Raw genomic sequence first — 27661 nt, 5'->3', positions numbered from 1 at the left:
GACTGCCAAGATGACACTTTATTATAGAATTTATGAAGCTACAGTTTAGGAACTTGCAGGTTTTATTAAAATGAATCAAAAAAGAAAGAAAAGGATAACAATACAACCCCATATCCCAAAACGTTCTAGATATTTTTAGTGCAAGAAATGCTGTCTCACTGAAGCACTTGAGAATTATCATGAAATCCTAGCAAAAAAACGTAATCACCTTAGAAGTGGTAAAAAGAGAAACAACCAGAGAGGCACACAGATTGTGTTTTTTTTTAAAGGATTTTTATACTATATTTAAAAAACCACAAAATAAAAAAGGGATCAATCAACATATATCTCAGAAGTCCTTCCAAGAGTCTCTGTACCCAGCAGCCACACAGGCTGGCTGTCGCCTGTTTCTTCTCCGCTCAGCCGGCAGCTCATGTAAGGGCCATCGAAGATAACTCGTGCTGTAGTTCTTAAAATCAAACTTGTTCCGCCAAATCCAAGACCCTGAACTTATCCAAATTGTAGAAACATGCTTTTACCACCCGTCCACCAAAATACCTCCCATTCAGATCAACAACAGCTAAAAGACAAACAGAAAGACAGTCCGTTAATACAGGTATCCTGCGACACCACAAGAACATGTTTTCATTTGAAGGATTAAGATCACAAATTCGTTTTTGTTCTTTACAGTGGGCTATACAACTTACCTTTAATTGCTGATTCAACCCTCTCAAATTCTAAAAATATTCGTACTGCTTCATCATCAGGGGCACCAGGAATCTGGAAAAGAAATGAAAGTATGATAAGTAAAGTTATCAAGAGATACAGTTGTATATAAGCTTTCTTCCTTAACTGATCTTTGTCAGAGTAAGTGTTGCAATTACCATCTTAAATGGAGAAGTCAAGTACCAAGGAAATAAGTATGATTTGTTCATCACCAAAATCCGTCCAATGTCTCCTTATGAGAGGCACCTTGGCAAGTGCAGAAAACACACAGCTAACTAAGCCGGGCAGTCGTTGACCCTGAAGAGGTCCTATGACGGCTGACGCCTACACAAATCATCAAGCAGTCAACAAACACAACGACCCAGAAGACCCAACGCGACCCAGCAGTGAGAGCAGAAACAGACGAACAGATCCGTACTCTAAGTGCCTCTCACGTCGGCTAAATTCCTGTCGGACTCTCCGAGTCCCGCATAACATGGCCCCGCTCCACCCGGGGAAGCAGCACCCCCCCCCCACCACCCCCAACCCCCCCGTTAATTCCCAGCACCACCAACCAGCCGATCCACGCTGGAACCTTCTCAAGCTCAGCCCACACTGATGTCGTTCATAAAGCTTGCTCTTATGTTTTGTGATTGAATCCCTTTCTCGACTCCTGTGTTCACAGTGACTACTCCAGAGTCCAGCAACTGAATGTTCTCGATTTTTACACGGGCTTGTTTTGTTGTTTCTTCAACTGAACACATCACTGAGTGGGGAACATGTTTCCTGTCTCCCAAATGTATGTGGGAGGCACTAAATACACACTTGCCAAATGAATGAAACCAAAGGCATGTCCAACTAACTGAACTATGGAGCACACAGCAATCTATAATCACCAAACTAAACCTCAATCATAAAATGAAACATTTTATTTCTTCACCAAATAAAATTTGAAGCCCTTCTTATCTTTATGGTTAAAATGGTTATAACCAAGTAAAAGAAGTGTACCTAACCAACATCTGTCACCTTCGGGAGTAACAACACGTTATGTTTCTCACTGCACATCTGGTCTCTATTTAGAGGCAGAAAATATTTGATGATCTATCAGTTATAACTTGGGTTATAAACATCAAAAAACCCTCTTACTTCAAATATCACACATTTCCCAACTTTGCCATATTTTTCACACTCTTCCTTGGTTTCAGCTTCCAAGTCTTCATCTACCTCTCCCGCACCAACCATGTTCTATAAACAAAAACAAATAAATTCAGGCATCAAGTATAATTTATAAATATATAAATAAGATGAACAAGTAAGTTTCTTTCATGATGGCAAACGTTCTCAACCCCAAATGACACAATGAAAATGTTCACCCTTGTAGTACCCAAAGTTGGTACTTCTTAAAAAAATAAAAACATGTATTTATGGTTTTTTTAAACACATTGAATGAAAGCAAATTACGAGCTCATGGCACTTAACAGAGTACAGATGTACACTCTTCCTCTGTTTACTCATTTAACTGAAAAATAGTTCTTGGAGCTTATGTCCTACTTCGACTGTTAAGTTGAAAAAGAGTGCCCTACTTGGACAGATGCCCAAGTTAAACATGGCTTACCCACCAATGAGGCAAAAAGAAGTTTTTCAGGTGTGAGTAATGAGCATAAGTACATGAATACATTCATGTTGTAAGAATAACAGGAGAAATAAATACAGCTTTTGAGAAATACGAAATGGAAACACATACTCCCACACACATTAAGCTTCAGTCACAAGAGCACCTATACAAGCAGAATACATACATTAAGCTGAACTTCTAACAATTTCAAATATTTTAGAGCAATTGCTCACTGCAGTCGTAAACACTGTATCTAGCAATAAATAAATAAATAAATAAATAAATAAATAAATAATCATGAAAAAGGAATTTAAAACCTCAGTTTTAGACGGAGTCTATCCAGAAGGATCATTTGCAAAAAAATTATTTTCAGTTTTCTTAAACTGTCACTCTATCAGTAGGGTTGAAGGTGTGCAAAGATAGATCAGGGTGGATGACACACAAAAATCAAGTAGGAAAACAGGTTTCTTCAATGCTGCTTCTTACCCGTAGGAGGACCACTTTGGTAGGACACTTAAGTATTTCAGTTAATGGATTGGAATCTGACTTCTTGGATGCGTCTGTAGCAAAACATTTAAGATGTAAGCGTGTTAAAGCACTGAGTCCGAGTTACGATGACTAATTTCAAGAGTACTTCTCGCTATTTATGTCCTCGGAGTCATGTAGGAGCATTTATGCAATCAGTGTCTGAGCAAAAATGCAGCCTTATCTGTGAGGGGAATCTCTGTTTCGCTTTGGTCTAAGCTTTTACTGCAATTCCTACAAGGTTTTGGCTTCCTTAATTACCTGCAACTTTTGTTAGCTCACCTCCTCAGTTCAGGCAGCTGCACAGAGCACTCGGACCACAGCCCTCACAGGTGAGAGGACTGGCAAGGGCAGTGTGGCCAAAGGTCAGCGGCCCGATGGAACAAGCAGTCTGTCAGCCGGCTGACGAATGCCACACACCCCACCCATCAGGGCGACTGCGGGGTTGGGCACGGGCCTGTTAGGCTGACTGGCTGCCAGAAAAGGCATCTTCTTTCTTTAGGAAAGGGAGCTAAACTAAGATACTGAAAATAAACTCGATTCTGCTTAAAATGCAAAGATGTTTGGTTCATTCCAATGTGCCCTCAGCACAGAACAGACTGTAATAATCAAATGAAGATAAGACACTGACTAGACATCATCTACCAACAGACTGAAATGCCATTAGATCTCACAGAGCAATCAATCTGTAAGAACATTAGAAATCGCACTTACAATGAAAGAGCAGGAAAAAGAAAAAAACAGAGAACTCTTTCAGGATGGAAATACACCGATATAATCATCGACATACTGTATATGACTCAGTCTTTCATGCTCTAAAAACCTAACTATGATTTTAACCAATTTAACAAGGTCTTCGCCTGATAGAAATAGGCATGAAACCATTTCTTCGAGTGTTTATTTTCTGCCAGAATCTCTCTCACCTTTTCTCCCACGGACCTTCCTACCGCTAGTTTTGTTCTGAACAAATAAAGATGAGCCCCCAGGGTCTCCGTCTACACAACACCAAACTGGGATGCAGCACAATCAGAAAGTCTCCTTTCCGGCGAGGACCAGCCCTGTCACACAGGACCACACGCCCGCCGCTCCCACCCTGGAGGCCCCTCTCGTGGAGGAGACCCACCTTTCTCTGTGGCGTCGCCCACAATGATCTTGCCTCCTCGCTTGCTGGTCTTCTCCACCGACAGTGCGGTGCTCAGCCCTTGCTCGTGCTTGCCGAGACCCTGGCCTTCCCGGAAGCCGTACTTCTGCATGATTTTATGTGCTACCGTGCCACTGGGAGGAAGGAAAAGACAAGGATTTCTTGGACTGAGTCACCTGCTATAGCACAAACCGATTTTATATCACAGCCATCGCCTCCTAAAAAGAGAAAAGTGTACATTCCACATGGCTTCGACGTGGCCACCTGTAACTACCGACAGGCCATTCAGTGGAAGCTGTGAGATGTTCAGGCTGAAAGACACGGAAAAACTAGTGCTGAAATCCTGGACATCCTGAGATTATCTATGAGGTCAGGGAAACACCCGTTTCCTGCGATATTCTCCCAGCATCCCTATTAGAAAACACTAGATGTCTCATGTGCTTCAGACTCTGCACTGCTACACAGTTTATGGCCATGGTTTAGTTAAAAGTGTGCCTGTCAAAAAACAAGGATAAATTTCCCACGACGACGACGACCACGTTTTTCTAAATAGTACAACGGAGTTTCCAATGACAGTCCATAAACGAAAGACCTCTTAGAGATCGTCCACTCAGCAGATGAGAACATAAAGACTCTGAGGCTCGTACTGGCCGACCAGCTTAAGGCTGATGAGGAGCAAAGCAAGACACTGAGTCCAGAAATTCTTTCGTCGGTGTTAATGGTGAAGTCAAACTGGAACCTACAGTTCTCGAGTCCCGGGCCGGAGCTCGCTCTCTCTAGTACTCTGCTTTCACACTGCACTTGGAGGTACCTCGGGGGGTCTCGAGGAGGTCCCCCCAGCGACCTCTGCTATTCGGGGCTTGCATCACGACACCGTGTGCCAAGTAAGGGCGCACCTACATCGCCCCCCACAAATCCCATCTGAGCGAGCTGCTCGGAGCCGGAGGGAGGAAGGCTGCCGAGCCGTGCCACGCTCTCCCTCCCCCGGGCACATGGTGAACACCTCATCTGCGCTCAAGGGGGAATTCAGCGAAAAGTCCACTTCTCTCGCTAGCAGAATAAATCCCAGCTTCACGCGTGTCCCCCTCCAGCACACGCTCTGGGGCAGCCCGACAGAGCCTCCCACACGAGTGGAGACATGAACCATCTACACTGCCCTGTGCTCACTGAGCCCCGGAGAGGAGACCCCTGTGACCAAAGAGCTGCACTGTAAACTGTATCTGTCTCCAACTTCATAGCCATCGATTAGACCACAGAACACAGCACCAGTCAAGGAGATGGATCCCTCAGTCAGAAACTGAAAAGTCTCACGCGGGGCATGAACCGCGGCCTCTCCGCCACCTGCCAGTCACCTCTCCACAGGCTCAGAATCAAAGCGCACGCGTGCAGGTGAGGTCATACGGCGGGGGGGGGGGGGATGACCACCGTCACAGCTGCCGTCCCTTCCAAAACACACGACAAGGCCTTAGCGGAGGGCTGCCTCACGTGACCGTTCCTCACAGGAGACACCGGGCGAACAACATGCCTGCCAAGCCCAGGGTGGGTTAAAAAACAAATCCAGGGGCACCTGGGTGGCTTAGTCGGTTAAGCCTCCGACTTCGACTCAGGTCATGATCTCACAGTTCGTGGGTTTGACTCCTGCGTCGGGCTCTGTGCCGACAGCTGGGACCCTGGAGCCTGCTACGGATTCTGTGTCTCCCTCTCTCTCTGCCCCTCCCCTGCTCAGCCTCTCTCTCAGAAATAAACACTAAAAAAAAAAAAAATCCACGCCCTCCTGAAAGTCAACCTTAAAACTGAATTTTATATGCCAGTAGACAAATTTCTAATTATAGTTAGAATAAATGCTTTAAGCCAAAAGTATAGAACCACAACCTTCAAGCAAATGGTCGTTTTATCAAGAAAAAATTGCAATTCACCCTGTGGACACAGCAGAAGTCAACTCTAACGCACAGGAGCTATTCCATTTGCAAATGTTCTGAAAACCAATGCAAATTACTATCAGAAGTGTCCCCACCTAGAGAATATGGCGTCCAGTATGGCAATCATCCAAAACCCACATGAGAGGGATTCGTGTGTGGTGTGAGACCCAACGGTGTCGTGCTGGGACGCCCTCCGCAGGACTCCAGCACGGACTCTGAAGAAGGACGCTATGTGACGTCTTCCCCAAACACCCGAGAGCCCTCGTCTTCCACCAAGAGCTGCACCTACTGAAAGCGTTGACGCACTTCACCCTGAGTCTTGTCCTTCCCACACCTGCTGGGACAAGAGCACTTGGAACTGTTACCCCATGTTGGCAAGGAAGGAATTGCCAGGTCCGGTCGGAGATCTGGGTCTGTCTTGTTCCTCGTATACCGGGGGAGGGATAGCAGCTTTGGAAGACTGGGAGCGAGGTCTCGAGTCCTCTTCGTAAGGGAAATCTCGGGGTACTATTGAATAAAAATAAAGCAGGTTTACCAAAATGACACCAAAAAATTCTGAAGTGCACTTACATAGATCAGTTACCTATAAGAAGTAAGAGAAGCCAAATCACTCTCTAGTCGCCACATGACTCTTCAAAATCAGAGGCAGAAAACTAGTTTCCCGATCCCAGCTTTGCTCCTTTTGTTTTTACCTCCTCGAATGTCTTTTTTACATCCTACTGAAACATTATTCAGCCTTTAACGTGCTCTTAAATGACAATTTGTGTCTGAAACTTTAAGATTTTCTGTATGTTCCAGGTAGACCCACTTGAGCTTTCTCTAATTCCCATAGCGTTTTGTGTACCTGTCTTAAGACTCTAATCAGTATTACTACCTCGTTAACCTAGCAAATAATAAACGTCTTTGAGATTTGAGCCTATACATCAGACCAGTGATTTTTTGATCCTAGTTACACGTAAGAACCAACAAGGAAGCTTTGAAAAGATCTAGATGCTTGGGCCCCACTCCCGGAGACTAGTTTCAAGTAGGGCTTACGGTCTGTCAGGTATTTTCACATAAAAGATGTTCAACAATATTTTCTGAATTCTCTTCTTTAAAAAAATAACATAGTGTATTAAAAAGCACTAGGATGACTATATTTTCTTGGGATGTTTTAGGTCCGGTCCAACCCAGTGGGCAGGAACGTGATCTAGATGCCGTATCAAAGTCCAATTCCAACCCAAATATTCTAGAACAGAGCACCAGGAGCAAAAATAGTGAGTGGGCATGTTTTGGCAATCTAAGTAAATATGCACAACATGTGTAAGGAAACAGAAAATAATTGCAGAAAAATCTAATTAAGGAAGGCACTGCCACCTTGTGGAAGGTCACGAATTTACCGGCCTCTAAACCACAGAGTATGGAAACTATAGACTGAGCTACATGTATTTTAACCTAACCCCAAGTATGAAACGTGAAGAGAAAACATAACAAATTACTTAAAAGGAGAGCAAAGCATCTCGCTGCACAGAACGCAAGCCTTGGCCCGGCATGAAAGCCCGAGGCAGGAGCAGAAGGGCGGGCGGAGGAGCCAGAGGACAGGTTTTCAGGCCACTTCCCCTGACACTCCGAATACCCGGCCGACTCAGAAGCTAAGACTTCCCCTGATGGGGCCTGAGGCCGGGATCGGAATAAGAGAGGGCAAGAAACGGATACGTACACTCTTTGTCCTTCTCTACAAGAGAAGTGGGTGGTGCAATGGCCGCTCCGCCCATACCTGCAAGACACGAACCCACTGGTTAAACGAGGGGAGCACCGCAGACGCCCGGCTCGCGACATGCCACACGCTGTCCTGCGCTCCTTCTACAGGGGAGGGAAGAAGGACATCTGGGACCAAAAAATCACCTGGGCGAAACCAAGACAGACAAAATCATCTTTTTCACAGCAGGCAATCGAGAACCCTAAAATGCAGTTAACAAATGAATTTTAAGGTGAAGGACACGGCCCAGAGAACTAGCAGTTACTTACAAAACAGAAACACAGCTCTACCGAGTCTGGTGCCACGAGGCATTTTCACACGTTACCTCATTTAGGTTCAACCAACCGCGGAAGGAGGAATCACTGCTTCCACTTGGCAGATGAGAAAAGGGTCAGAGGAGTTAACGGGCAGAGACAGAACACCCAGCTCCCGCGGCGCCGACACTCCCCCACAACGCGGCCCCGTGCCCTCCAGGGTGCCAACCACTGGGGCCAGACACCTACTTGGAAATGTGGGCACTTGGCCATTCCCGCTCCTGTGTCCCGGACAATGACGGACACGACGAACCAAAAACAGACTCCGTATGCTCTCCAGCAACCAGAGACAGAACACGAACAGAAGACATAAGGAATTTTCATTCGCTATAAGCCCTAATAGATGTGTTACAATTTAATTGCCAATGAAATGATCAAAACAGTGAAACGAGAATTAAAAACTGATTACAAAACACGTTGCACCAGCATGTAATGTTTCACAAAAGAAATTCCTCTATGGCTACTGTACATGCATCACAATTAACATGTCTGGGCTACACAAAATACTCCTGGAGAAACACGAACCTGAATAAAACTTTGTCGTTTCTTCTGAAACACCCATTATCTTTTTTTTTTTTTTTTTTTTTAATCTCCTCACCAAGACCTAAGTGATTACTGAGTGATTCTGAAAAAACCAGCTGTGAGTTCAGTATGAAAAATTCAGGGTGATTACTGGAAATCTGTTACTAATCTGGTTAAAACATGAACGTCAATCTGTTAACAGGAGTGTGAAGAGTGGATATGACGCCAGCATTTTCCTAATACTAGATTGTATAGCTCTTGCTAATGTTCAAAAAATAGTGTCCTTAACACAGAAGTACAGCTCCTTATCTGACGGGCAGCCAACGTGTAAGCTGGAAAGATGAGACCGATAAATATTCAACCTATACGCTGACTCTAAACAAGTTTAACGAAAACCAAACATTTGTTACTGAGTCAGGTCATGGATACGGAACGTTTACCACAACGCCTGACGTATAGGGCACGCACAGATGTTAACTCTGCCCCCGCTAGAAACACAACGCGGTGCCTGACAGTGTTGGGCACACAGTTACTTGTTTTAAACTGAGGTGTAGCTGACACGGGACACCACGGGACTGCCCCGGCACCTGTGCGCTCTGTGAAGTGACCGCCACGGTGAGTCTACTTCACATCCGTCACACGGTTACACGTGCTTTCTCGTAAGGAGGATCTACTCTCAGCAACTCTACTCTCTCAGCATCTACTTCAGATCTACTCTCTCAGCAACTCTAAAATACGCAATATAACTTTACTAACTGCAGCTATGTGGCGCACGGCAGCCCCAGGACTTCTTTATAACTGGAAGTCCGTATCTTTTGACCCTTTCATCCATTTCGCTCCCCCCCCAACCACCCATCTGCTCTCTATGAACTTGGATTTTCGTTGTTGCCTAGTAAGCATCCCATAAATACATTTAATTCATATCTGCGTTGAAAGATTAAGAATTCTAAATTATTACAGACTTGTTCCTTTCCAACTCCATTAGTGTTTTAAAGTTTGAATTAAACCCTAAAGTAACCTTGGCTGTACACTGGGGAAGACCACACTTGCCAAACTTCTGGTCATAAAACTGAGTTCATGCCCAGGGAAAAATACTGCGGCTTTGTGATAACAGTATTCTCAGCTCTCATGTTAAAGATGACCATATCATAATGGAGGTTTCGGGCAAATGAAGATCTTGGATACGGTGAACAGTGGACCTGTGTTATATAAGGACTCATTCCCTCCGTGCCTCAGATTCCTCACCTTTAAAATGGGGATAATCGAGCTGCGTGATGTAAAGCAGATAACCTATGAAAGTGCTTACAAGAGTACCTAGTGTCTGGCAGACAAGTAGAAGATTTAAATTTCTCGCTTAAAAAAAAAAAAATCTCAACTTGTCAACCAAACTAATCAACCAAACCAAGGAAATGCCAGCAATCACAACATGACGAAGCACCCTATTCTCTCAAGAATGAACACTACTCATCGAGCGATCACTCAGAATGCAGCGGTAACTCTGCACATTAACACAAGTGCAAATCTGCTTGTGAAACCTCAGCCACGGAAGGGGCCTCACAAAGTACCTGGTTCGAATTCTTGTCTCCCTGCTCTCCATACGACACTGAAAGAAACCCATGTCCAGGGAAGCTATGGGACTTCCTCAAATTCATGCATGTTAGTTGCAAACGTTCTGGAAACCAGCGCCTGGACTCTGTCTGGTGCTTCGCAGACGTGCTGCAGGTGAGGACGCCGTGTGTACACTGGAGGTGTGGCCCAAGCACCCCATCAACAAATGTCGGGAGGCAACCGAGAAGCTCACAGGAGAACATATGTGAAAACAGGATGCAGGTTAAAACTGTTATGCAAACACGGTTGCTCGGATTCCAGAGAGAAACTTACCCAAATCAACGTCAATTCAACTATCAAACTGAACACGAAAAGCAAACAGAATTTCACCAAGTTTGAAACGGAACATTTCATGACTCACTTCTTTTCCTCCTCTCTCGCTCATAATCTTCGTCTTCATCAGAATCTGGATCTGGTCGCCTCGAAAACCCACTAGCTTCATGTCTGTCCTTACGCCTCCTGTGACAACAAAGGAACCAAATATTCATCACAGATAAACCAATGTATTTTTCAGTTTTTAAAAATATGCTTGTCTATTTTGAGAGGGCGCATGTGCATGCACAAGCGGGGTAGGGGCAGGAAGAGAGGGAGAGAGAATCCCAAGCAGCCTCCACGCTGTCAGCACAAAGCCCAGTGCGGGGCCCCATCTCATGAACTGTGAGAACACGACCTGAGCTGAAGTCAAGAAAGGATCCGAGCCACCCAGGCGCCCCCCAGACAAACCAATTTAGAGATATGGAGCCCAAGGAGGTCACCTTGACTTGCTCTTGTCTAGAAAATATTCAAATCCTCTCTTCCCCACTGAACTATTAGTTTGGGGGAGGGGAGCACATGTACAAATAACTGCTTCAAGACTAAAGTAGCAAAAGTGAAGTGAGAAAAATCAAAAGATAAATTAACAAATTTAACAGGCACACGAATACAATAAGCAGGAAGGAAAAAGTTTCCTTGATGTTTACCTCTTTCACTTTTAAAGCATTATCAACATAGATAATAGTTTAAGAATTTGGATTCTCTAGAACATGCTTTCACTTCATGAAATGATTCAATAAATACTGAGAAGAAGTATATTAATCATATATGACTATTGAATAATCAACATTGAGTATTTTCAAAACAAGAAATACAAATAGGGGTGCCTGGGTGGCTCAGTCAGTGAAGCATCCAACTTCAGCTCAGGTCACGATCTCACAGTTCATGAGTTCGAGCCCCACGTTGTCGTCTGTGCTGACAGCTCAGAGCCTGGAGCCTGCTTTGGATTCTGGGTCTCCCTCTCTCTGCCTCTCCCCTACTTGCGTGCACACACGTGCGTGCGCGCTCTCTCTCAAATATAAACATTTAAAAAAAAAAGAAACACAAATAAATCTTTTACCCATACCTTTACAAAATATAAATAAAAGATGTCATAATTCCACCTGGCTCAAAATTAAAGTTAAGAGTAACATTTTAAGTATTTTATTTTTTAAAGCAAGCTCTACCACCAAAGGTGGGGCTTCAACTCATGACCCCGAGATCAAGAGTCGCAAAATCTACTTACCAAGCCCAGTCACATGCCCCAAACATTTCAAGTATTTTAAATGGTTAAGATCCTAGTACCGTCTTAGCACAGGAAAAAAACTCTATTCTTCAACATCAGGCTTTTAAGTTACTTTTCTAACTCACACAAAATGCAGACTTCAAGTTTTCTGCATCTAGACAGGAAATTTTCTCTAGCGTTTGTTCATAACAACTACAGGCATACCTCGCAGATACTGTGGGTCTGGTTCCAGACCACCGCAAAAAAGCAAATATTGCAGCAAAGGGAACCAAAAGACGTTTTTGGTTTCCCAGTGCACAGAAAAAGTTACGTTCACGCTACATTGTGGCTATCAAGCATACAACAGCATTATGCCTAAAAAGAAAATGTACGTATCTTAATTAAAAATACCTTATCGCTAAAAAATGCTAACCAGTGAGCTTCCAGTGAGTCATAGTCACTGATCACAGATATAATAATGAAGAAGCCTGAAAGCCTGGGAGAATTACCAAGAACACAGAGACATGAGAGCAGATGCTGTGAGAAAAATGGTGTGATGGACTCGCTCGACACAGAGCTGCCACAAAAACCTCTAATCTGTAAAAAAAACAAAAAACACTGCATCTGCCACCGTATGCCTGGACAAATTCTGACAAACAAATGGATTCCTTCTGACGACTGCTCAGACCAACCATGAAAACTAGCACTAGGGTTCATTCATTAGAATCCCAATGAATATTTCAAATGTAAAATATCCTCGAATCCAAACAAAGCCTTACTTTTCTCTCTCTTCTATTTCTTTTTGTCTTTCCAGCTCCCGCTGTCTCTGCCGTTCTTCTCTTTGGCGCTTTACCACTTTCTCGTAATCATTAGGAAACATAGGATCATATTCATCAGCTAAAGGAATCAAAACTTCTCCTGCAGAAAATCCACTGGGAACAGGATCCTGAGGAAGGTAAAAATGCCAAACTATGCATCATCCTCTTGTTTTAGAATTTCACACGTAGAATTAAGGTCAAAAAACATGAGCATCAGAGGGGCTTTGCCGACCACCCATCTGCCTCGTTTGTTTTAGTGACGAGGAAACAGGTGCCTAAGGAGGGTTAGTGAGTTGGTGCAGCTGCAGGCCTAGCTGTGTAGCAGCAGAGAAGAGGCTCACCTCTCAGTTTACTACCAACTCCAGAACGACCTATGGTGTTTTCCTGGAATTCCGAAACAAGCTGCACCGCCTACGATTTCAAGCAATAGATTTGACTATTTATAATACACAATGAATACTCCTGTTTTAAAACGTCTCTACGAAAACCTGAAAAAAACGATCCGTGGATAACAATCATTCTTGTGGTCAGTTAATAAACTAACTTTAGATTCTGTACCATGGAAACATGCTATACTGAGACTTCACAAAAGAGGCAGAAAGCATCCTCTTGGGCTTTCTGAAACCCCTTGGAATACACAACCCTTCCCAGGTGGGCAGCGCGCCAGGAACCGGGTCTGGCACAGGTGGATGGCACGACCCACCACGTCATTAGTTCTTTTGAGGTCTGCTAAGACCAGGGTCCGATGGTTAACACTTTGCATTTCTCATCTGTACATTTAGAAACTGGGGCTACCCTTTGAGAGAAAAGAGGCAGCCTTAAAGAAATCCGAGAAACAAAAGGCGGCCAGCACACAGCTGACCTGGAGACACGTGAGGACAAACAGGGCTTCACCAGAGGCTGGCGGTCCTGATGTTCTGAGCGCTCTAGCCTCCCTGAGCACCGCACTGTCCTGTTAGCTGTCTGAGCTTAACTCTTCCTCAGTATCTGTAACAATCAGATGCCTTCACTGGTCTCCAGAGACCCCGAGCAAGCACAGGTGTCTCTGAGGCCCACTCCGCACCTCCTTCAGGAAGTACACTGCCCCACACTAGCAAAGGCAGGACGCTTGTTTGTGAAACATATTTTGTATCCGACCACAAAACTGATGTGATACAGAGACTGTGTGTTCACTATCAATGGATCTGAATCTGACAATTCCTGTATTACACCATTCAGTCTGATGTTCTGCATCATAAAAGAAACATTTCAGTGCTTCCCTACAACTAAGAATCAGGAAACATTATGATCCATTGGATATAAGAAGTCAGAAAAACAGGTATAATCAGCTCCCAGGCCTGATCACTGGAAAGTTTACACAAATCTATTTAAGGCAAGGTTCACAAAGGGTAGTTATGACTTGTATTCATATAAAAGACAGTTTAAAAACACAAAGGCATGTGCACAAGACTTTATCTCAGTTATTATTGAGACCTGAGAGAAACCAACAATCAGCTACTCAACTTATAGAACATTATAACCACAAAGTTTTGGACAGAACAAATTGTCAACAACAAGGTTAATTCTTTGTCATTTCAAAATCTGAAAGCAAACTTTTCCTGTATAAATCCTGCTAAGTTAAACAAGGAGCCATCATTCTCTAAGCGCTGTAAGAATAAAGCAGTCTGTTCCATTTTTAAAAATTAAAATGTTAATACCTTAATGCTGGGGAGGGTGGGAAAAACTAAAACACTCACATACTGTAGGTGACGCTGCAGACTCAATACACAGTAACAGAAGATAATGAACGACTTTATTAGATGTAGCGAGGAAAAATCAGGTGGATACTTTGTGAGCAAAAAATGTTAAATGACTAAGAATCTCCAGAAGCACCTCCATGGGGATACTTTTCCTCCTTGACAGACTATCAGCCCGCAGGACCAACATCAGTTCTTCTGGCCAAGAAATCTCAGAACAAAAGCAAATTAGGGGAGATTCCAACCCAAGACAGTTTTGACTGAAACTAAAGAAGAGAGGGGATGGGCAGCTGGGACGGTGTCAGCTTGATTTGGGTTCTAACAGGTGTGGGTGTGGGAGGTGGGCAGGAGCCTTGCTACGAAATAGCAAGAATCACGTATTCTGTTTATTAACCTCTTTTGGTCATTCTTCATCAAACACTTTGTGTGCATGGTGCTGTTTAAACTACTGCAGTCATACTACTTGACTGCCATCTGTAGGATAAGTGTTAAAGAGTAGTTGTAATTTCTTTTTAAGTTTATTGAGAGAGCGAGCGAGAGAGAGCAAGCAAACAGGGGAGAGGCAGAAAGAGAGGGAGACAGAGTCCTGAGCAGGCTCCACGCTTAGCATGGAGCCCAACATGGGGCTCGATCCTGTGACCATGAGATCATGACCTGAGCTGAAATCAAGAGACAGATACTCAACTGACTGAGCCACCCAGGCTCCCCAAGAGTGGGTGTAATTTTGACTATAGTTTACACTGAATTCATCTTTCGTTTTGCATAATTTGAACCGTGACTCTGAATGATCCTTTTTCAGATCTTCCTCATCCTCACTAACCCATTTGCAGAAGTGACCGTATCTGGTTTTTTTTTTTTGTTTCTAAGATTATATGAAATCACTGTGGTAATAAAAGGGGGTAGATTTAGTCCTTTTCTCTATTTTAAACCTCTAAGACAATAGGCACTAACATCCCTCATGACAGCAGAAGTTAGAAACAACGCACGTGTCCAGCATTACATAAGCTAAATAAACTACAGGACGCCCATCTGAGGAAATACGGGGAAGCCACAGAAATGATCATGTACTCCTACGCTTTCTAACACAGATGGACAGTCACAATATATAACATGAGAAAAGCACGTCAGGAGGCAGAGAATGGAAAGCTATTCTAAAACATAAAGTTTTTAACTTCTGGAGGCTAGGACTGAAGTCACTTGGTTTTTTTCCTGCCTATCTCCGGTTTCTGGTTCTTCTATAATGTACTATCTTTATTTCAGATCATGTTCACAGTTCAGTTGAAAACGACGCGGGCGAGCCTGGAAGGACCCCCAGAGGAGCCTGGGCTCTGAGGATGCGGACAGCAGGGGACAGGGGGGCGGCTCACCTTCAGGCCAGCCGCCACGTGCGGGGGGGTGTCCACGATCTGCCGGTCGTCTGAAGAGCCACCACGCTTTAGGTCAATCACCGGGGCGAGGACAGTACTCTGTTTTGTTCTCTGGCTCTAAAATCATCGAAAAACAAAAGTGCACGGAAGCTTCAAATTAAACTTCATACTATTTATAACAAAGCTTTTCGGTCTCTGGAACAAACCTTTCAGATAGGAGAAAAACGATCTTAAAACAACAGCCTTTTAATTCAATTATCACTATTACCATATACTTTCTGCAGTCTTTTTTTTAAAAAACACAAATTCCATTTTCATAAAAGGTTTACGGTAAACTTGGTCTCTTATCTAAATCTGCACGTGAATTAATAGATGCAAAAAGCTCCACTGACCACAGGAGGGCAAATATGTTACAGCATATCACACTCATGCCTCGTGTGACTCCCTCACAAGGAAAAGGTATGCTTTTATAGCCTGAGCAAAAAGAACTGTGGATTAGGGGTTTTTCCCTCCCAGTAGAACCTAAATCCTGCCTCTTTTATTATAAACCCATAGAAAAAAATTAAAAAATTTTTTAATGTTTATTTTCAGTAGACAGAACACAAGCAGGAGAGGAGAAGAGAGAGACGGAGACACAGTATCCAAGGCAGGCACCAGGCTCTGAGCTGTCAGCACAGAGCCTAATGTGGGGGTCGATCCCACAGGCCATGAGATCATGAGCTGAGCCGAAGTTGGACGCTCAACCAACTGAGTCTTGCTCAACCGAGTCACGCAGGCGCCCGGACAGAAAAAAAATTTTTAAAAGAGAACAATACTCACTCGTGTATCATCAACCACTGTTACTATGTTACCATATTTTCTTTACCGTACACCTGTCTTTTGTGCTCAACCATCTGAAAGGAAGTTGGAGCTCCGCGACATTTCCCCTTAATCTCCTAAAATTATGGACATTCTCTTACATAAGCACAGTAGTAACACCACACCGAAAAAAAATCAACAATCCCCTGTATCATTGCCTATCCAATTCATATCCAGATTTTCCAAGCTGTCCCCTAAAATAACTTTTCAATAGGTGATTTTAGGAGCGCGTGGGTGGCTTAGTCAGTTGAGCATCCAACTCATTTTTTTTAACGTTTATTTATTTTTGAGAGAGAGAGGGAGCGGGAGAGGGGCACAGAGGATCTGAAGCAGGCTCCGTGCCGACAGGAGAGAGCCTGAAGTGGGGCTCAAACTAACAAACAGGGAGATCATGACCTGAGCCAAAGTCGGACACTTAACCAACTGAACCACCCAGGCGCCCCAAGCATCCGAGTCTTGATTTCAATTCAGGTCATGATCCCAAGGTTGTGGTATCGAGCCCCAAGTAGGGCTCTGAGCTGAGCATGGAGCCTGCTTGAGATTCTCTCTCCCCCTCCTCCTCTGTCCCTCTCCCCTGCTTGCTCGCTTGCTCTCTAATAAATAAAGAGCTGATTTTATCCTGAATCAGGATCAGACCTGGTTCAGAATAAATTTTTAATCTCTCAATTTAGAACAGACTCCGTTCCCTGCTGTCGTCATCATCACAAGCAGCAGTGTCTTTGTCTCCTCCTCTTTTTCCCGACACTCTGGTAAAATGCTGCACATTCTGGATGCGTCTGAGAACTTCCTGGTGCTCTACACTTCTCTCTGCCCTGTAGCTCCTGACAGCAGAACACTTCACAGGTGACGTGATGTGCCTCCCTGGCACCCGCCCTGCAGGCTGTCAGTGGTGATAACATCACACGGCCATGGCGGTGACCATCTGGTCCTGTGGTCACAAAGGTTTAATGCCCCCTTCACAACTGAGAAGTGTTCTATGTTTTCAGTGTTATTACCACAAAAGGCTCAAAAGAAACCACCATCTCTCTTGAATTTAACGGTGCTTATCATCTTAAGCAAACAAATCTGATCGAATCATTAAATACACAATGCACTACGTGAATACCAAAGTTCAAAGGGCAACGGGGGAGATGATCAGAATCCTCTCTTTCCATTATTGTTTCCATTCAGTATGTATTTTTCAAGTGGATTTATTTCATCTGTGGAGACACAGATGAAACCCCAGCCCCATCTTTCAGTTGTAGGTACCACCCTTAAAGATTTGGTTAGGCCAACCTAGTGCTGAGGAATTAATTAGTGAATTAAACCTAAGAGAAGTGAGTGAAGTGGTATCTTCACTTTCCTTCAAGAGCAACATACTACTCACTGTACACAGCAATCTCAAAAGATACTAGAGAGTTAGCAGAAACGATTCCACAGGCTACCGTTTATTTTGACCTCTCTTTTGAAAATCTTTCTGAAATCTCAGATTTCCTAGCACCTGAAATTACTGTATTGGAGAAGTAAAAACCTGATAATCAGAAATTAAACAGACTGAGGCAGACAAGAGGATTTCCAAGAGTCTAGACTTCATCTCACTCTTTACTTTTAATGTGAGTAAAGTAAGGGTACAGAAAAATCAGTATGTGATGAATAAATTTCCTAATATATTTATTTTTTAATTTTTTAAATGTTTTTTATTTATTTTTGAGAGAGAGACGGAATGTGAGTGGGGGAAGGGCAGAGAGAGGGAGACAGACTCAAGCAGGCTCCAGGCTCCGAGCTGTCAGCACAGAGCCCGACGTGGGGCTTGAACTCACAAACCATGAGATCACGACCTGAGCTGAAATCGGACACCCAACCGACTGAGCCACCCAAGCGCCCTCCCCCACCCCCCTTTTTAATGTTGTGGTTTTTTTTTAATTTATTTTTGAGACAGAGAGAGACAGAGCATGAGCAGGGGAGGGGCCGAGAGACAGGGAGACACAGAATCCAGGCTTCGAGCTGACAGCACAGAGCCCGACGTGGGGCTCAAACTCATGAACTGTGAGATCATGACCTGAGCTGAAGTCGGTCGCTCAACTGACTGAGCCACCCGGGCACCCCTATGTATTTATTTTTTTAAAGGATCTATTTTCTCAATAGTATTTTATATAAGCCAATTTTTAACCTGTAGTGTATAAATATGCACTGACTGGAAACAGAAAGTGACCCTGAAGTTAGGGCAGGAAGAAACAAATTAGCTAGGATTTTTAAAATTTGGCTAAAAGTAATCCACAAAGCTGACACTATTACACTGGTAATTAAAGAATTAGCCCAGTTTTTAATCTGTATATTTTGACTTCTGCTCTTCTATTTTGTTACCTCTCACTGCCTAAGATTGTCCGCTAATTATGTCCATTTGAAGTCTAATTGAATTTATGTTTTGAAGTATGAGACCGCTCCTTAGAGCCAGAGCCATTGTACAAAAGGGACTATGAGGCCCTCAAGAATAATGCATGAAACAGTTGTAGCGCTGGAAAATAAAATCTTATTTCTAGATCTTATGTGCAAAGCAAAAGTCGTATGAAACTCAGAGAGATTTAAAAACTTAACCAATTTTAAAAAATTTAAAGGAAAAACAAGACTTGTTTTGCTAATCTTCCTTTCTTGTGGGATGAAAGCTTGTTTTAAAAAAACAAAATTCCGTCTCTCTAAAAATACTGGTATAAAGGGGCCCCTGGGTGGCTCACTCAGTTAAGCATCCGACTTCGGCTCAGGTCATGATCTCATGGTTCATGAGTTCGAGCCCCACGTTGGGCTCTGTGCTGACTGCTCAGAGCCTGGAGCCTGCTTCGGATTCTCTGTCTCCCTCTTTCTGCCCCTCATCCACTCTTGCTCTGTCTCTCTCTCTCTCTCAAAACTAAATAAACATTAAAGAAAATATATTGGCATAAAAATTTTAATCTGGTTATGATGAATCTGAAAAAGACAAAAACGCTGATCGATAGAACTGACAAAACAAATTAAGATTTTCAGACCATGTTGCTTTACCTGTGGGTATCCTAATCCTAAACACCTTTTTACAATGCTGAGCAATCAAATGTAAGCACTTCCAATATAACTACCTATTGAATAGGCAGTAAAAGAAAAATAATTCCAACTTTAAAATAACGTTTATTATGTAAAATTTCAAACACGAAATGAAAGAAAACAAACAGGAACGAGTCCCTAAATGTCTAGGACAAGTTTCAACGGCTATGAGCTCGTGGGCAATTGTTTCGTGTGTGTCCATACCTCCCCTTCCCCATAATGGATTATTTTAAAGCAAATTCCTTAAGCTCAAACATTTTATTGGTAAATATTTCAACAGATCTCTAAGGCAGGTTTTCTTAACTTCTTTTGTCATTACTGCTTCCCCCTCAAGGCACCTTTTAATACATTTTTTCTTGCCCATACAATTTTCACCCCACAGGTATACTGTGTTTCTGTACTTTATGTGTATCTGTGCTCTGCACATAAAAAGAGCAAACTTTTTGTGCATTACGGCCATATTCGCCCATTTGGGGGACAGAACTTTCACTGGGTGATACACTCTACAATGTAAGGCCCCTTAGAACAATAAGCAAACCATTATACCATTCTAATTGCTAAACAACATTTTAGATCAAATATTCAGTGGACAAGTATAGTCTTAATGTCTTATGTGTTGTTCAATTTCAGAGATGTTGCCAGTGCCCAACATGCACACGATGTGAACAAAACCAAGTGCGCCAAGACCACACATGCCTGACACATCCAGAACCAATGTGAGCCCTCAGGGGCGCCTGGGTGGCTCAGTCAGTTGAGTGTCCGACTTCGGCTCAGGTCATGATCTCATGGTTCGTGGGTTCGAGCCCCGAGTCGGGCTCAGTGCCGACAGCTCAGAGCCTGGAGCCCGCTTCGGATTCTGTCTCCCCCTCTCTCTGCCCCTCCCCCACTTGTGCTCTGTCTCTCTCTGTCTCTCAAAACTGAATAAACATTAAAAAAATTTTCACTAAATCAACGTGAGCCCTCACTAACGCACACAAATTATTAGTTCCTGCAGAGCTTTGTCCTCTAAGTGCTGCTTCCAAACCACCTACCACAAACAGCAGGAGAGCCACCTAAAAATGCAGACTCCCGGGCCCCTGCTCAGGAATATGGCTAACGAAGTCTGAAAAACCAGTGTCGTTGCTGGAAAGGGAGGCTCCTGCTTTTCTTCACTCCAATTTCCCGCGAGTCCGGGGAAGCACAATGACTCTGAACTCCTCTCTCTCTGCACCCAGGGCCTCTCCCCCTACAAACCTGATAAGAAGGTAGAAGAGCAAACTAAAACCAAATTGTGTCAATCCTAAGGAGCCCCTGCTTTGCAGACTTCTGCGCTCACACGAGGCTTATCTCACCTTGGCTTGTGTGAGGGCCGCCTTCTTCACCTGAAGCTGGGACTGCAGAAGTTTGAAGTTTTTGGACCAGCCTTCTGTTTTTGAATCACTGGTCTCTACTCCCAGGTCATCATACAGGGACATCTTTCCAGTTTAATGCTGAAAGGCAAGGGGTATGGGGTTGAAAGAATGCAAACTCCAGTAAAGATCTCACATCTTTTCATGTTAAAATAACTCAGTATCACAGAAGTTTAGAAGTAAAAGGTATTCGAGGAGACGGTCTAGTCCAGGAACCCCGAGCAAAAGAAGCCACGATGACCGATAACCACCAAGCAGCGTCCTGATACACAAAAGGATAGCCACGTATTATTTTACAAATAAATTTGCAGAATTAATTTTCCCACCTACAAGATCATGTGGTCAAGTAATTCTTGAGTGAAATCATTCTGTTCTATTGTACTTAATGATTATTATTAGTAATTACATATTGTCAATTATATATATCCGATTTTTAAAGATTCTTTGTCTCAACAACAAAAAGTACAAACTTTACAACAGTGCATTACCAGGTTGATTTAGCACTATTAGCTACCCTTGATGGAGAAGAAATCTAAACATATGCCTAGAAATAAGGAAAAAAAAGAACAGAAATGATCTCACAGAAGCTGTATTTTCACAAACTATGACTGAATGCTGAAGAGAGTCGAGTTAGTTTAAATTTGTAATCTCTAATAACACCAATCGCAAAGAGAAAATCAATAATCCACATGTAAATGATCAATACATAATATCCTTGCAGAATGGAGGAATACAAAATAACAACAAAAACAAGCAGCATTTCACACATATTAAGTCTTACCAAGCCAGGGTGGTATTAAATGCAGTTATTTGCTGTTCAAGCCTAACCTGGTACAGACCTGGGACTTTGGGAGATAAATCCGCCCAAGGTCAAGGTGAGAAGACCCACTCCAAACCTAGTCATGTGAACACAGCCCTTGCCACTAAATCCCTACGGCCACCTTTAAATTTAAATACAACCTCAACGTTCTGGGTGAAACCACAACACAGCCCACTTCTCAAAATAAGAAATCAATCTCTTTCTCACAAAGGGAAAGAGAAAAAAAAAAATTGACTGAAATCCCCAAATTGCAAATAAACAGCACAGGTATTTTGTGATTTATGGGCACATTCCAAAAATCTGTCAGTTCCCAGGTCCAGACAGCATTTTGCCATAGAAACCGTGTTAAACAAATCCCTGTTTCGCCTGTGTCTGTCTCTCAGGAAGGGAAGGCAATACAGACGAGAAGGAAAATATTTAATTTTCCCCCCGGTTATGTCTGACTCAGGGCAAAATCTCTCTGGTCTATGCTTACGTCTCCTCGCTTCTATGGCTGGGACTCTGAGACCCTGCCACCGCAAGCTGCTGGCTGTCCTCGGTTCCACTCTGCATGCGGTGGGGACCGACAGGATTCCCCCAGAGGAGCTGCTGGGCTGGGCAGAGCTGCTCTCAGCCTGGAAGTCAGTGCCCACTCAACTGATGCTGCTGTTCAGTTTCTTCTAGTCCTTAATATTCGAGCCCTCAGCTTCCATACAAGCTCTCAGGTTTGATTTCTGAATGAAAGGCCCCCAAGGTAGTACAGAAGCAGGGAGAATAAAAGCAGAGCCCAGGGTACTGGTGCCTGACTTGCTCTAATGAATCACCCAAAAATGGAGGAATGCTAGCACGTTCTCCTGGGTAAGGCTTCTGTGACAACTCACCAGCTCGGCTGATAGTGCGAACAAAGAATTTCCTAGACAGCATATCCAACAGGGAAACGAATGCCCACTGCCTGCAGTGCCAGACAAAGTGAACGTTTTATTCAGGAACTTGGCAGCCCATTGTCACGTTGAGCTTGAGTCACTGAGGCGATAAAGAAGAAGTAAGGAACCCACCCCGCCGCCCCCGGCGTCCACTTCAATCCACACTATCGGGAAACGCCGTGAAAACCCAGACCCAGCCTGCCGAGCTCACCACGCTAGCCGCACACTAAGCTCCCGCCTGACCCACAGCTGAACAGAAGTCAGGCCAACAGCACAGTGAGTACCGTTTGCAAACCGCACCCAAGCCTCCTTTCTGAAATCTCTGGCCAATGACGACGGCCCCAGAAGGAACACTGAGGCCCCCAGATCAGAGGCTTTTGTGCACTTCCCTCACAGCCTAGTGGTATTCAAAACAATCGTTCTTATCTAAATACATAAACTTTACAGCTAATCCGAAAAACTCAGAGCAACAGCAAAGAGAAACAACGCCGCATGTCCAGCTTAGTCCCGTGGTTCTCAAACTACTTCCAAACGACCAGGCATCTTTCATCGCACCTGGCTGAACTGTCTGGGCTCTCTTCATTCAACCAGACACCAGACGGAAGCCTCGTTAAACCAGGGTTCGTTTGTTTTACCTTTCTTTATTCTCATAAAGGCAAGGGAAGACTAACACATTCTGGGAAACAAACAGACACAATGAAGCTTTCTAGGAAATTGTAAACAAAGATCAACAAAATCTGCTTGCAACCCAAACTCCACTTCTCCCAGTAACTCCTCCTAAGAAACTTAACAACCTCATCAAAAATAGTATTTACGTGAGGGACCTGGGTGGCTCAGTTGATTAAGTGTCCGACTTCGGCTCAGGTCATGACCTCGCGGTTTGTGAGTTCGAGCCCCACGTCGGGCTCTGTGCTGACAGCTCAGAGCCTGGAGCTGCTTCGGATGCCGTGTCTCCCTCTCTCTCTGCCCCTCCCCCTTGCACTCTGTCTCTCTCTCTCTCTCTCAAAAATAAATAAAGATTAGAAAAAAGATAGTATTTACGAATATATTTGTGCCAATGGAAACAGGTTAACCAAATGCCCACTGAACTACAAGGGAAAAGATCAGCTTATCCATTTTTGCATCTCCAATTTCTGGCACAGGGTAGGAATTTAACAAATAAACACTTGCTGAGACATTCCTAATTAAAGAAAGTCTGCTTAGCCACATGCATCAACACTGAAACCGCACAATGCCACAGGTTCCACCAGGAAGCGAAAGGCAGGCCAAAGGTTCTGGAGACAGACACTCGTGACGGTTGTACGCGTGTGTACCTAGCGACACGGTACTGCGCCCTTAAAAACGGTCACAACCCTAAGCTCTGTGTTACGTACACTCACCACAATTGAAAACAAACAGAAGTCTAGGTAACAGGGCGGGAGGGAGCAGCCCTGGGAAAGTGAGGATGAGGTACCAGGCTGCTGTCTAATTAACTCTAGGACATCTCCCTACCAGGAAGAGTAAACTCTAACAGAAGTATTTCCCCAGATTTGGGGGTTAAAAAAAGTCAAACAGTATAGAAGATCTCTTCTTCCAACCGAGTGCTTCCATCCAAGAATCCAGTATTTAACAAAGATTCCGGGGCTGAATTAATGAGGTCCTGTGGGACCATGCTTCCTCTGATCCCTTTCCAAACTGAAGATGGCCTGTGGACCACTCCATCTGACGCGGCTCACTCTGTAAGCTTCAAAAATGACATTTAAACTTCCTCGTATCTGTTCTCAAAACCTTCGCAAACACACTTTAAAGACGAGAAGCTGATGTCATCTTGGCAGCACCTGCTAGTTTTCTGTAACACAGCGTACGGATCGCACCCAGAAGAGCTCCTTTGCTTTTCTCACTGGGACGGAACTTCAACTTCACAGAACTGGATTCATCGCAGCAACGACACACTCATTACCCATCCACACACCACACACGTATGGCCCGCTTGTCGTTACTGTGACGCTACAAGCAGCAGCGAGTTTACCCCGTAGAACGAGAGTCAGAATCTGGACGAGAAACCACATTCGACCCGGAAGGTCCCCCCATCCCATCCAAGTGATGTCCCCAGCCCAGGGGCGGGCAGGACCCTGAACCCCATTCCCATCAATCCCTCACCACCTCCTTTTATACAACACGATTTGCGTAAGTTCACGGCACTTACTCCTCAAAAGGTGTGCACGTCGTCATCTCAGCCGTCGTAAGCACTCCTACCGTAACATACCACAGCTGATTCCTTCACCCTCCCACTGCAGTCACTGAAAAGGTAAGCGGCATTGACCGGACTCCGCCAGGTCCTGAACTTCAGCTAACACGGCTGAGCTGTTCCTCGGACAGAACACATTTACCGCATGAAGCCTCCTGCCACGTCGTAAAAACTAGTGCTTTCTAACATCTGGGTACGCGTTAAGCCAGGGTCAAATACAAGCGCAAACACACCGCTTTTAGAACTTCTTTAAAATACCTGCTATCTCTTTTTTTACCGGAACACCACACTCTGATCGCCACGTCTTCCCTACACGCTCCGTTTTTCTTCCTTGAGAACAAACACAGTAAACGTGGTTCTGCCATAAGAACGGTGACTTTTTAAACTCCTACCCAAGCTGGCAAAGTATTTTTTACATGTACAACTAGTACAGAAAGAACGCGGAAGGAGGCTGCTCAGGAGCAGCCCGCCTAACTCCTCTCTCCAGTGCATCTCTGAAGCCTTTAGTGACAGCTACCCCCACACAAAACCACCCACCCCCAATTTGTTTCCCCGAAGACACGCACGTCGGAGCAACTTGTACATGTTACGCTGCCTCCTGGCTGACACTCCGGTCTCTTCCTCTTTTAACGCCCCTTAAAGGCGGAAGGTCTGTTTTCGTCTTCACCTTTGTATCTCCAGCTGAGCACCACGCTTTGAACGCTGTAAGCACTTCACAAATACCCTCTAAATGTCTTAAGCATGAAGCGAACGGGTGGAAAACGGCAGTGCCCCTACTTGAATCACATGGTGAGACAACATCTGCAGACCTGCCTTTTAAGGCCACGTCTTACAGTAAGTGGTGCTGGACAGAACTATGGTGAATTTTAAATCGTCGCCATCACAACGGGACGAACACTACCACCACCACACAACTAACCATGAGGCAAAGTCTGAGTTCTGAGCCCCTAAAGCAGCAGCATGGCAAGAGGCTTTCTTCTTTTCAATCATTAGATACACAGCTATCACACAGCAAAGCTGAAGCCTGAACAAGACAGGAAGTACATTCAGGCAGAAAGGAAAAAGAGGGGAACAGAGGAGGGGCCGGGCACGTTGACGTCCACCAAAATGACCGGAAATAAGTACTAAGAGGCATCTGCCTCGTATAAAATTAACAGAGCCTTTTTGAAGAATTAAAACACTTTCTTCAGACCCCCCGGTCACATCCAGTCTCAGGCTGGGGTGGACGGCAGCAGAGTCCACGAGCGTCATCTACAGTTCGCGTTGTCTGGCCCAACATCCTTCACTGTTTACTATTGCAAAACACTTGAGGGATCACTAGCCCCTGGACCATCTGTTCCCTGAGGGTTGGTTTAAACCAGGTAAAAAGAAACCTACTTTATACGGTTACATTTGGGAACACAGCGACAGTTCTCCCCAAACTCTTATTTCCCATGGAGGTGGCCCTTAGTCATCACAGACCTCCACAACCAGCATGGCTTTTCACCGATAACACTTCTGTTACGCCTCGTTCTTTCTCGTCCACCTCACAACCCACTTGCTCTAAGCCGCGCGGTATGCAGCACGTTTCTCAGCAAAATTCTAAAACACACCCTCTGCTTAAGTTACTAATTCACGACTCCCTATGCCCTAAATATCCCCAATACAGTCAAAACAGCTGTGGTCTTTATGACCTAGAAATGGGGAAACTGAGCTGCACTCTACAAACTCCACCTGTTGCCAGGAGACACAGTCCTCATCCGAGTACACGCAGAACTTTGCCCTTATCCAGAACACTCTATTTTCGATCCATATGCTTGCCTCTACAAGAAGTACCTTCCACGCCTCTCCGTTACCGACTTCTCAGAGAACGTTCTCCATCTCGCCTGACTCCCCACTCCTCCAAACTCTACCTTACCTGCAATTTCCAGAACGCACTATGCGGCTTCACCTGTGCTGCCTGGTACACTTACTTCCTCTGCAGGAACCTTTCCCCGACCTTGCGCATCTAACACAACACCCCCGAGGCTCCGTTATAAGCCTCGTTCCCTCTCGTCCCCACTCCAGTCCCCTGGATCAACCCAGGCTTGGGTTTTGAGGCTCGTTCCCCTGGAGACCAAACTCCCTGCGAGGAGGGACCGACTCTCATTTATCTGGCACCTGCTGTTCAGGACGCATGGTCTGGGCACGGAGAAACGCTCAAAGACAACGCTTGGTGACCGCACATCGGAGCTGAAACCCCGCTTCTCAAGCACGAGGACCGAGGGACCAGGTCTTCCATCGGCGGCTAGGTACACCGCGGCCTTTCAGAAGCGTCAGCATCCGGAGCTGCCCGTTCTGCGGCCGGGGAAGGAAGCGGCTTCCCTCCTCTCCGCTGCCCGAGGCCCTGGAGGGGCCAAGGGTGCTGGGCCACCGGTGACACAAGCCTGGCCACTAGGGTCTAGGGACCGAGCAACTTTTTCAAAACGCTGAAAAAACCCACCACGTCCGCGGGTCCCAGGGACGGAAGGGCACGGACGGGAAAGGGGAGAACAGGAAGACAGGAGGAGCTCGAGGGCCCGGTGCCCCGAGGCAAATAAAGGAAAGCGGCGGCGGGCGCGAGGGCAAAGTCGGCGGGTCGCCCGCCGCCGGGGCCGGGGGCCCGCCGGGCCGCCGGCCGCTCGGAGGGCCGCTCTGGGACCTCTCGTCCCCTCGCGGCGCGGCCTACAGCCGCGGCCTCGCGTGCAGCGCCGCCGGGGGAGGCGCTCCGGCCCCGGCTCCCCGCCAGGCCGCGCGCCCCGACGCCGCCTCGGGCGCCACTTACCCGGCCTGCCCGGCCGACTCTCCCCATGGGCCGCGGCGGCGCACGGGGGCCGGGGCGCCGCGGAGAGGGCGGGCAGGGCGCACTCGGCGTAAGCCCGCGACGGCCGGACCCGAACCGGCGCCAACCCCTA

General features: G+C 45.2%; 1 protein-coding gene across 4 annotated transcripts; it reads right to left on the bottom strand.

Annotated features, from left to right (window-relative positions):
• Positions 1-44: 44 nt before the first annotated feature.
• On the bottom strand, positions 45-27661 carry RBM17 (RNA binding motif protein 17). 4 transcript variants are annotated; one of them, XM_078450475.2, is made up of 13 exons: positions 27532-27658; positions 22481-22551; positions 20744-20881; positions 15504-15620; positions 12362-12528; positions 10428-10525; positions 7584-7640; positions 6250-6391; positions 3948-4099; positions 2786-2859; positions 1831-1929; positions 687-759; positions 45-559 (listed from the first exon to the last, which is right to left on the bottom strand). In XM_078450475.2, exons 3-13 carry the CDS (start codon positions 20864-20866, stop codon positions 456-458), a joined length of 1206 nt encoding a protein of 401 aa, XP_078306601.1. In that variant the 5' UTR covers positions 20867-20881; positions 22481-22551; positions 27532-27658; the 3' UTR covers positions 45-455. The 4 variants fall into 4 exon arrangements, with proteins under 4 accessions (XP_078306601.1, XP_060515348.1, XP_060515349.1 ...); XM_060659365.3 differs by lacking the exon at positions 22481-22551 and having other exon boundaries at positions 27532-27660; XM_060659366.2 differs by lacking the exon at positions 27532-27658 and having other exon boundaries at positions 22481-22563.

This window comes from Panthera onca, chromosome B4, assembly GCF_046562875.1.
Source record: "Panthera onca isolate mPanOnc1 chromosome B4, mPanOnc1 haplotype 2, whole genome shotgun sequence".
NCBI classification, from domain to species: Eukaryota; Metazoa; Chordata; class Mammalia; order Carnivora; family Felidae; genus Panthera; species Panthera onca.
The sequence above is the reverse complement of the archived record's forward strand: the minus strand, read 5'-3'. Positions and strand labels throughout refer to the sequence as shown.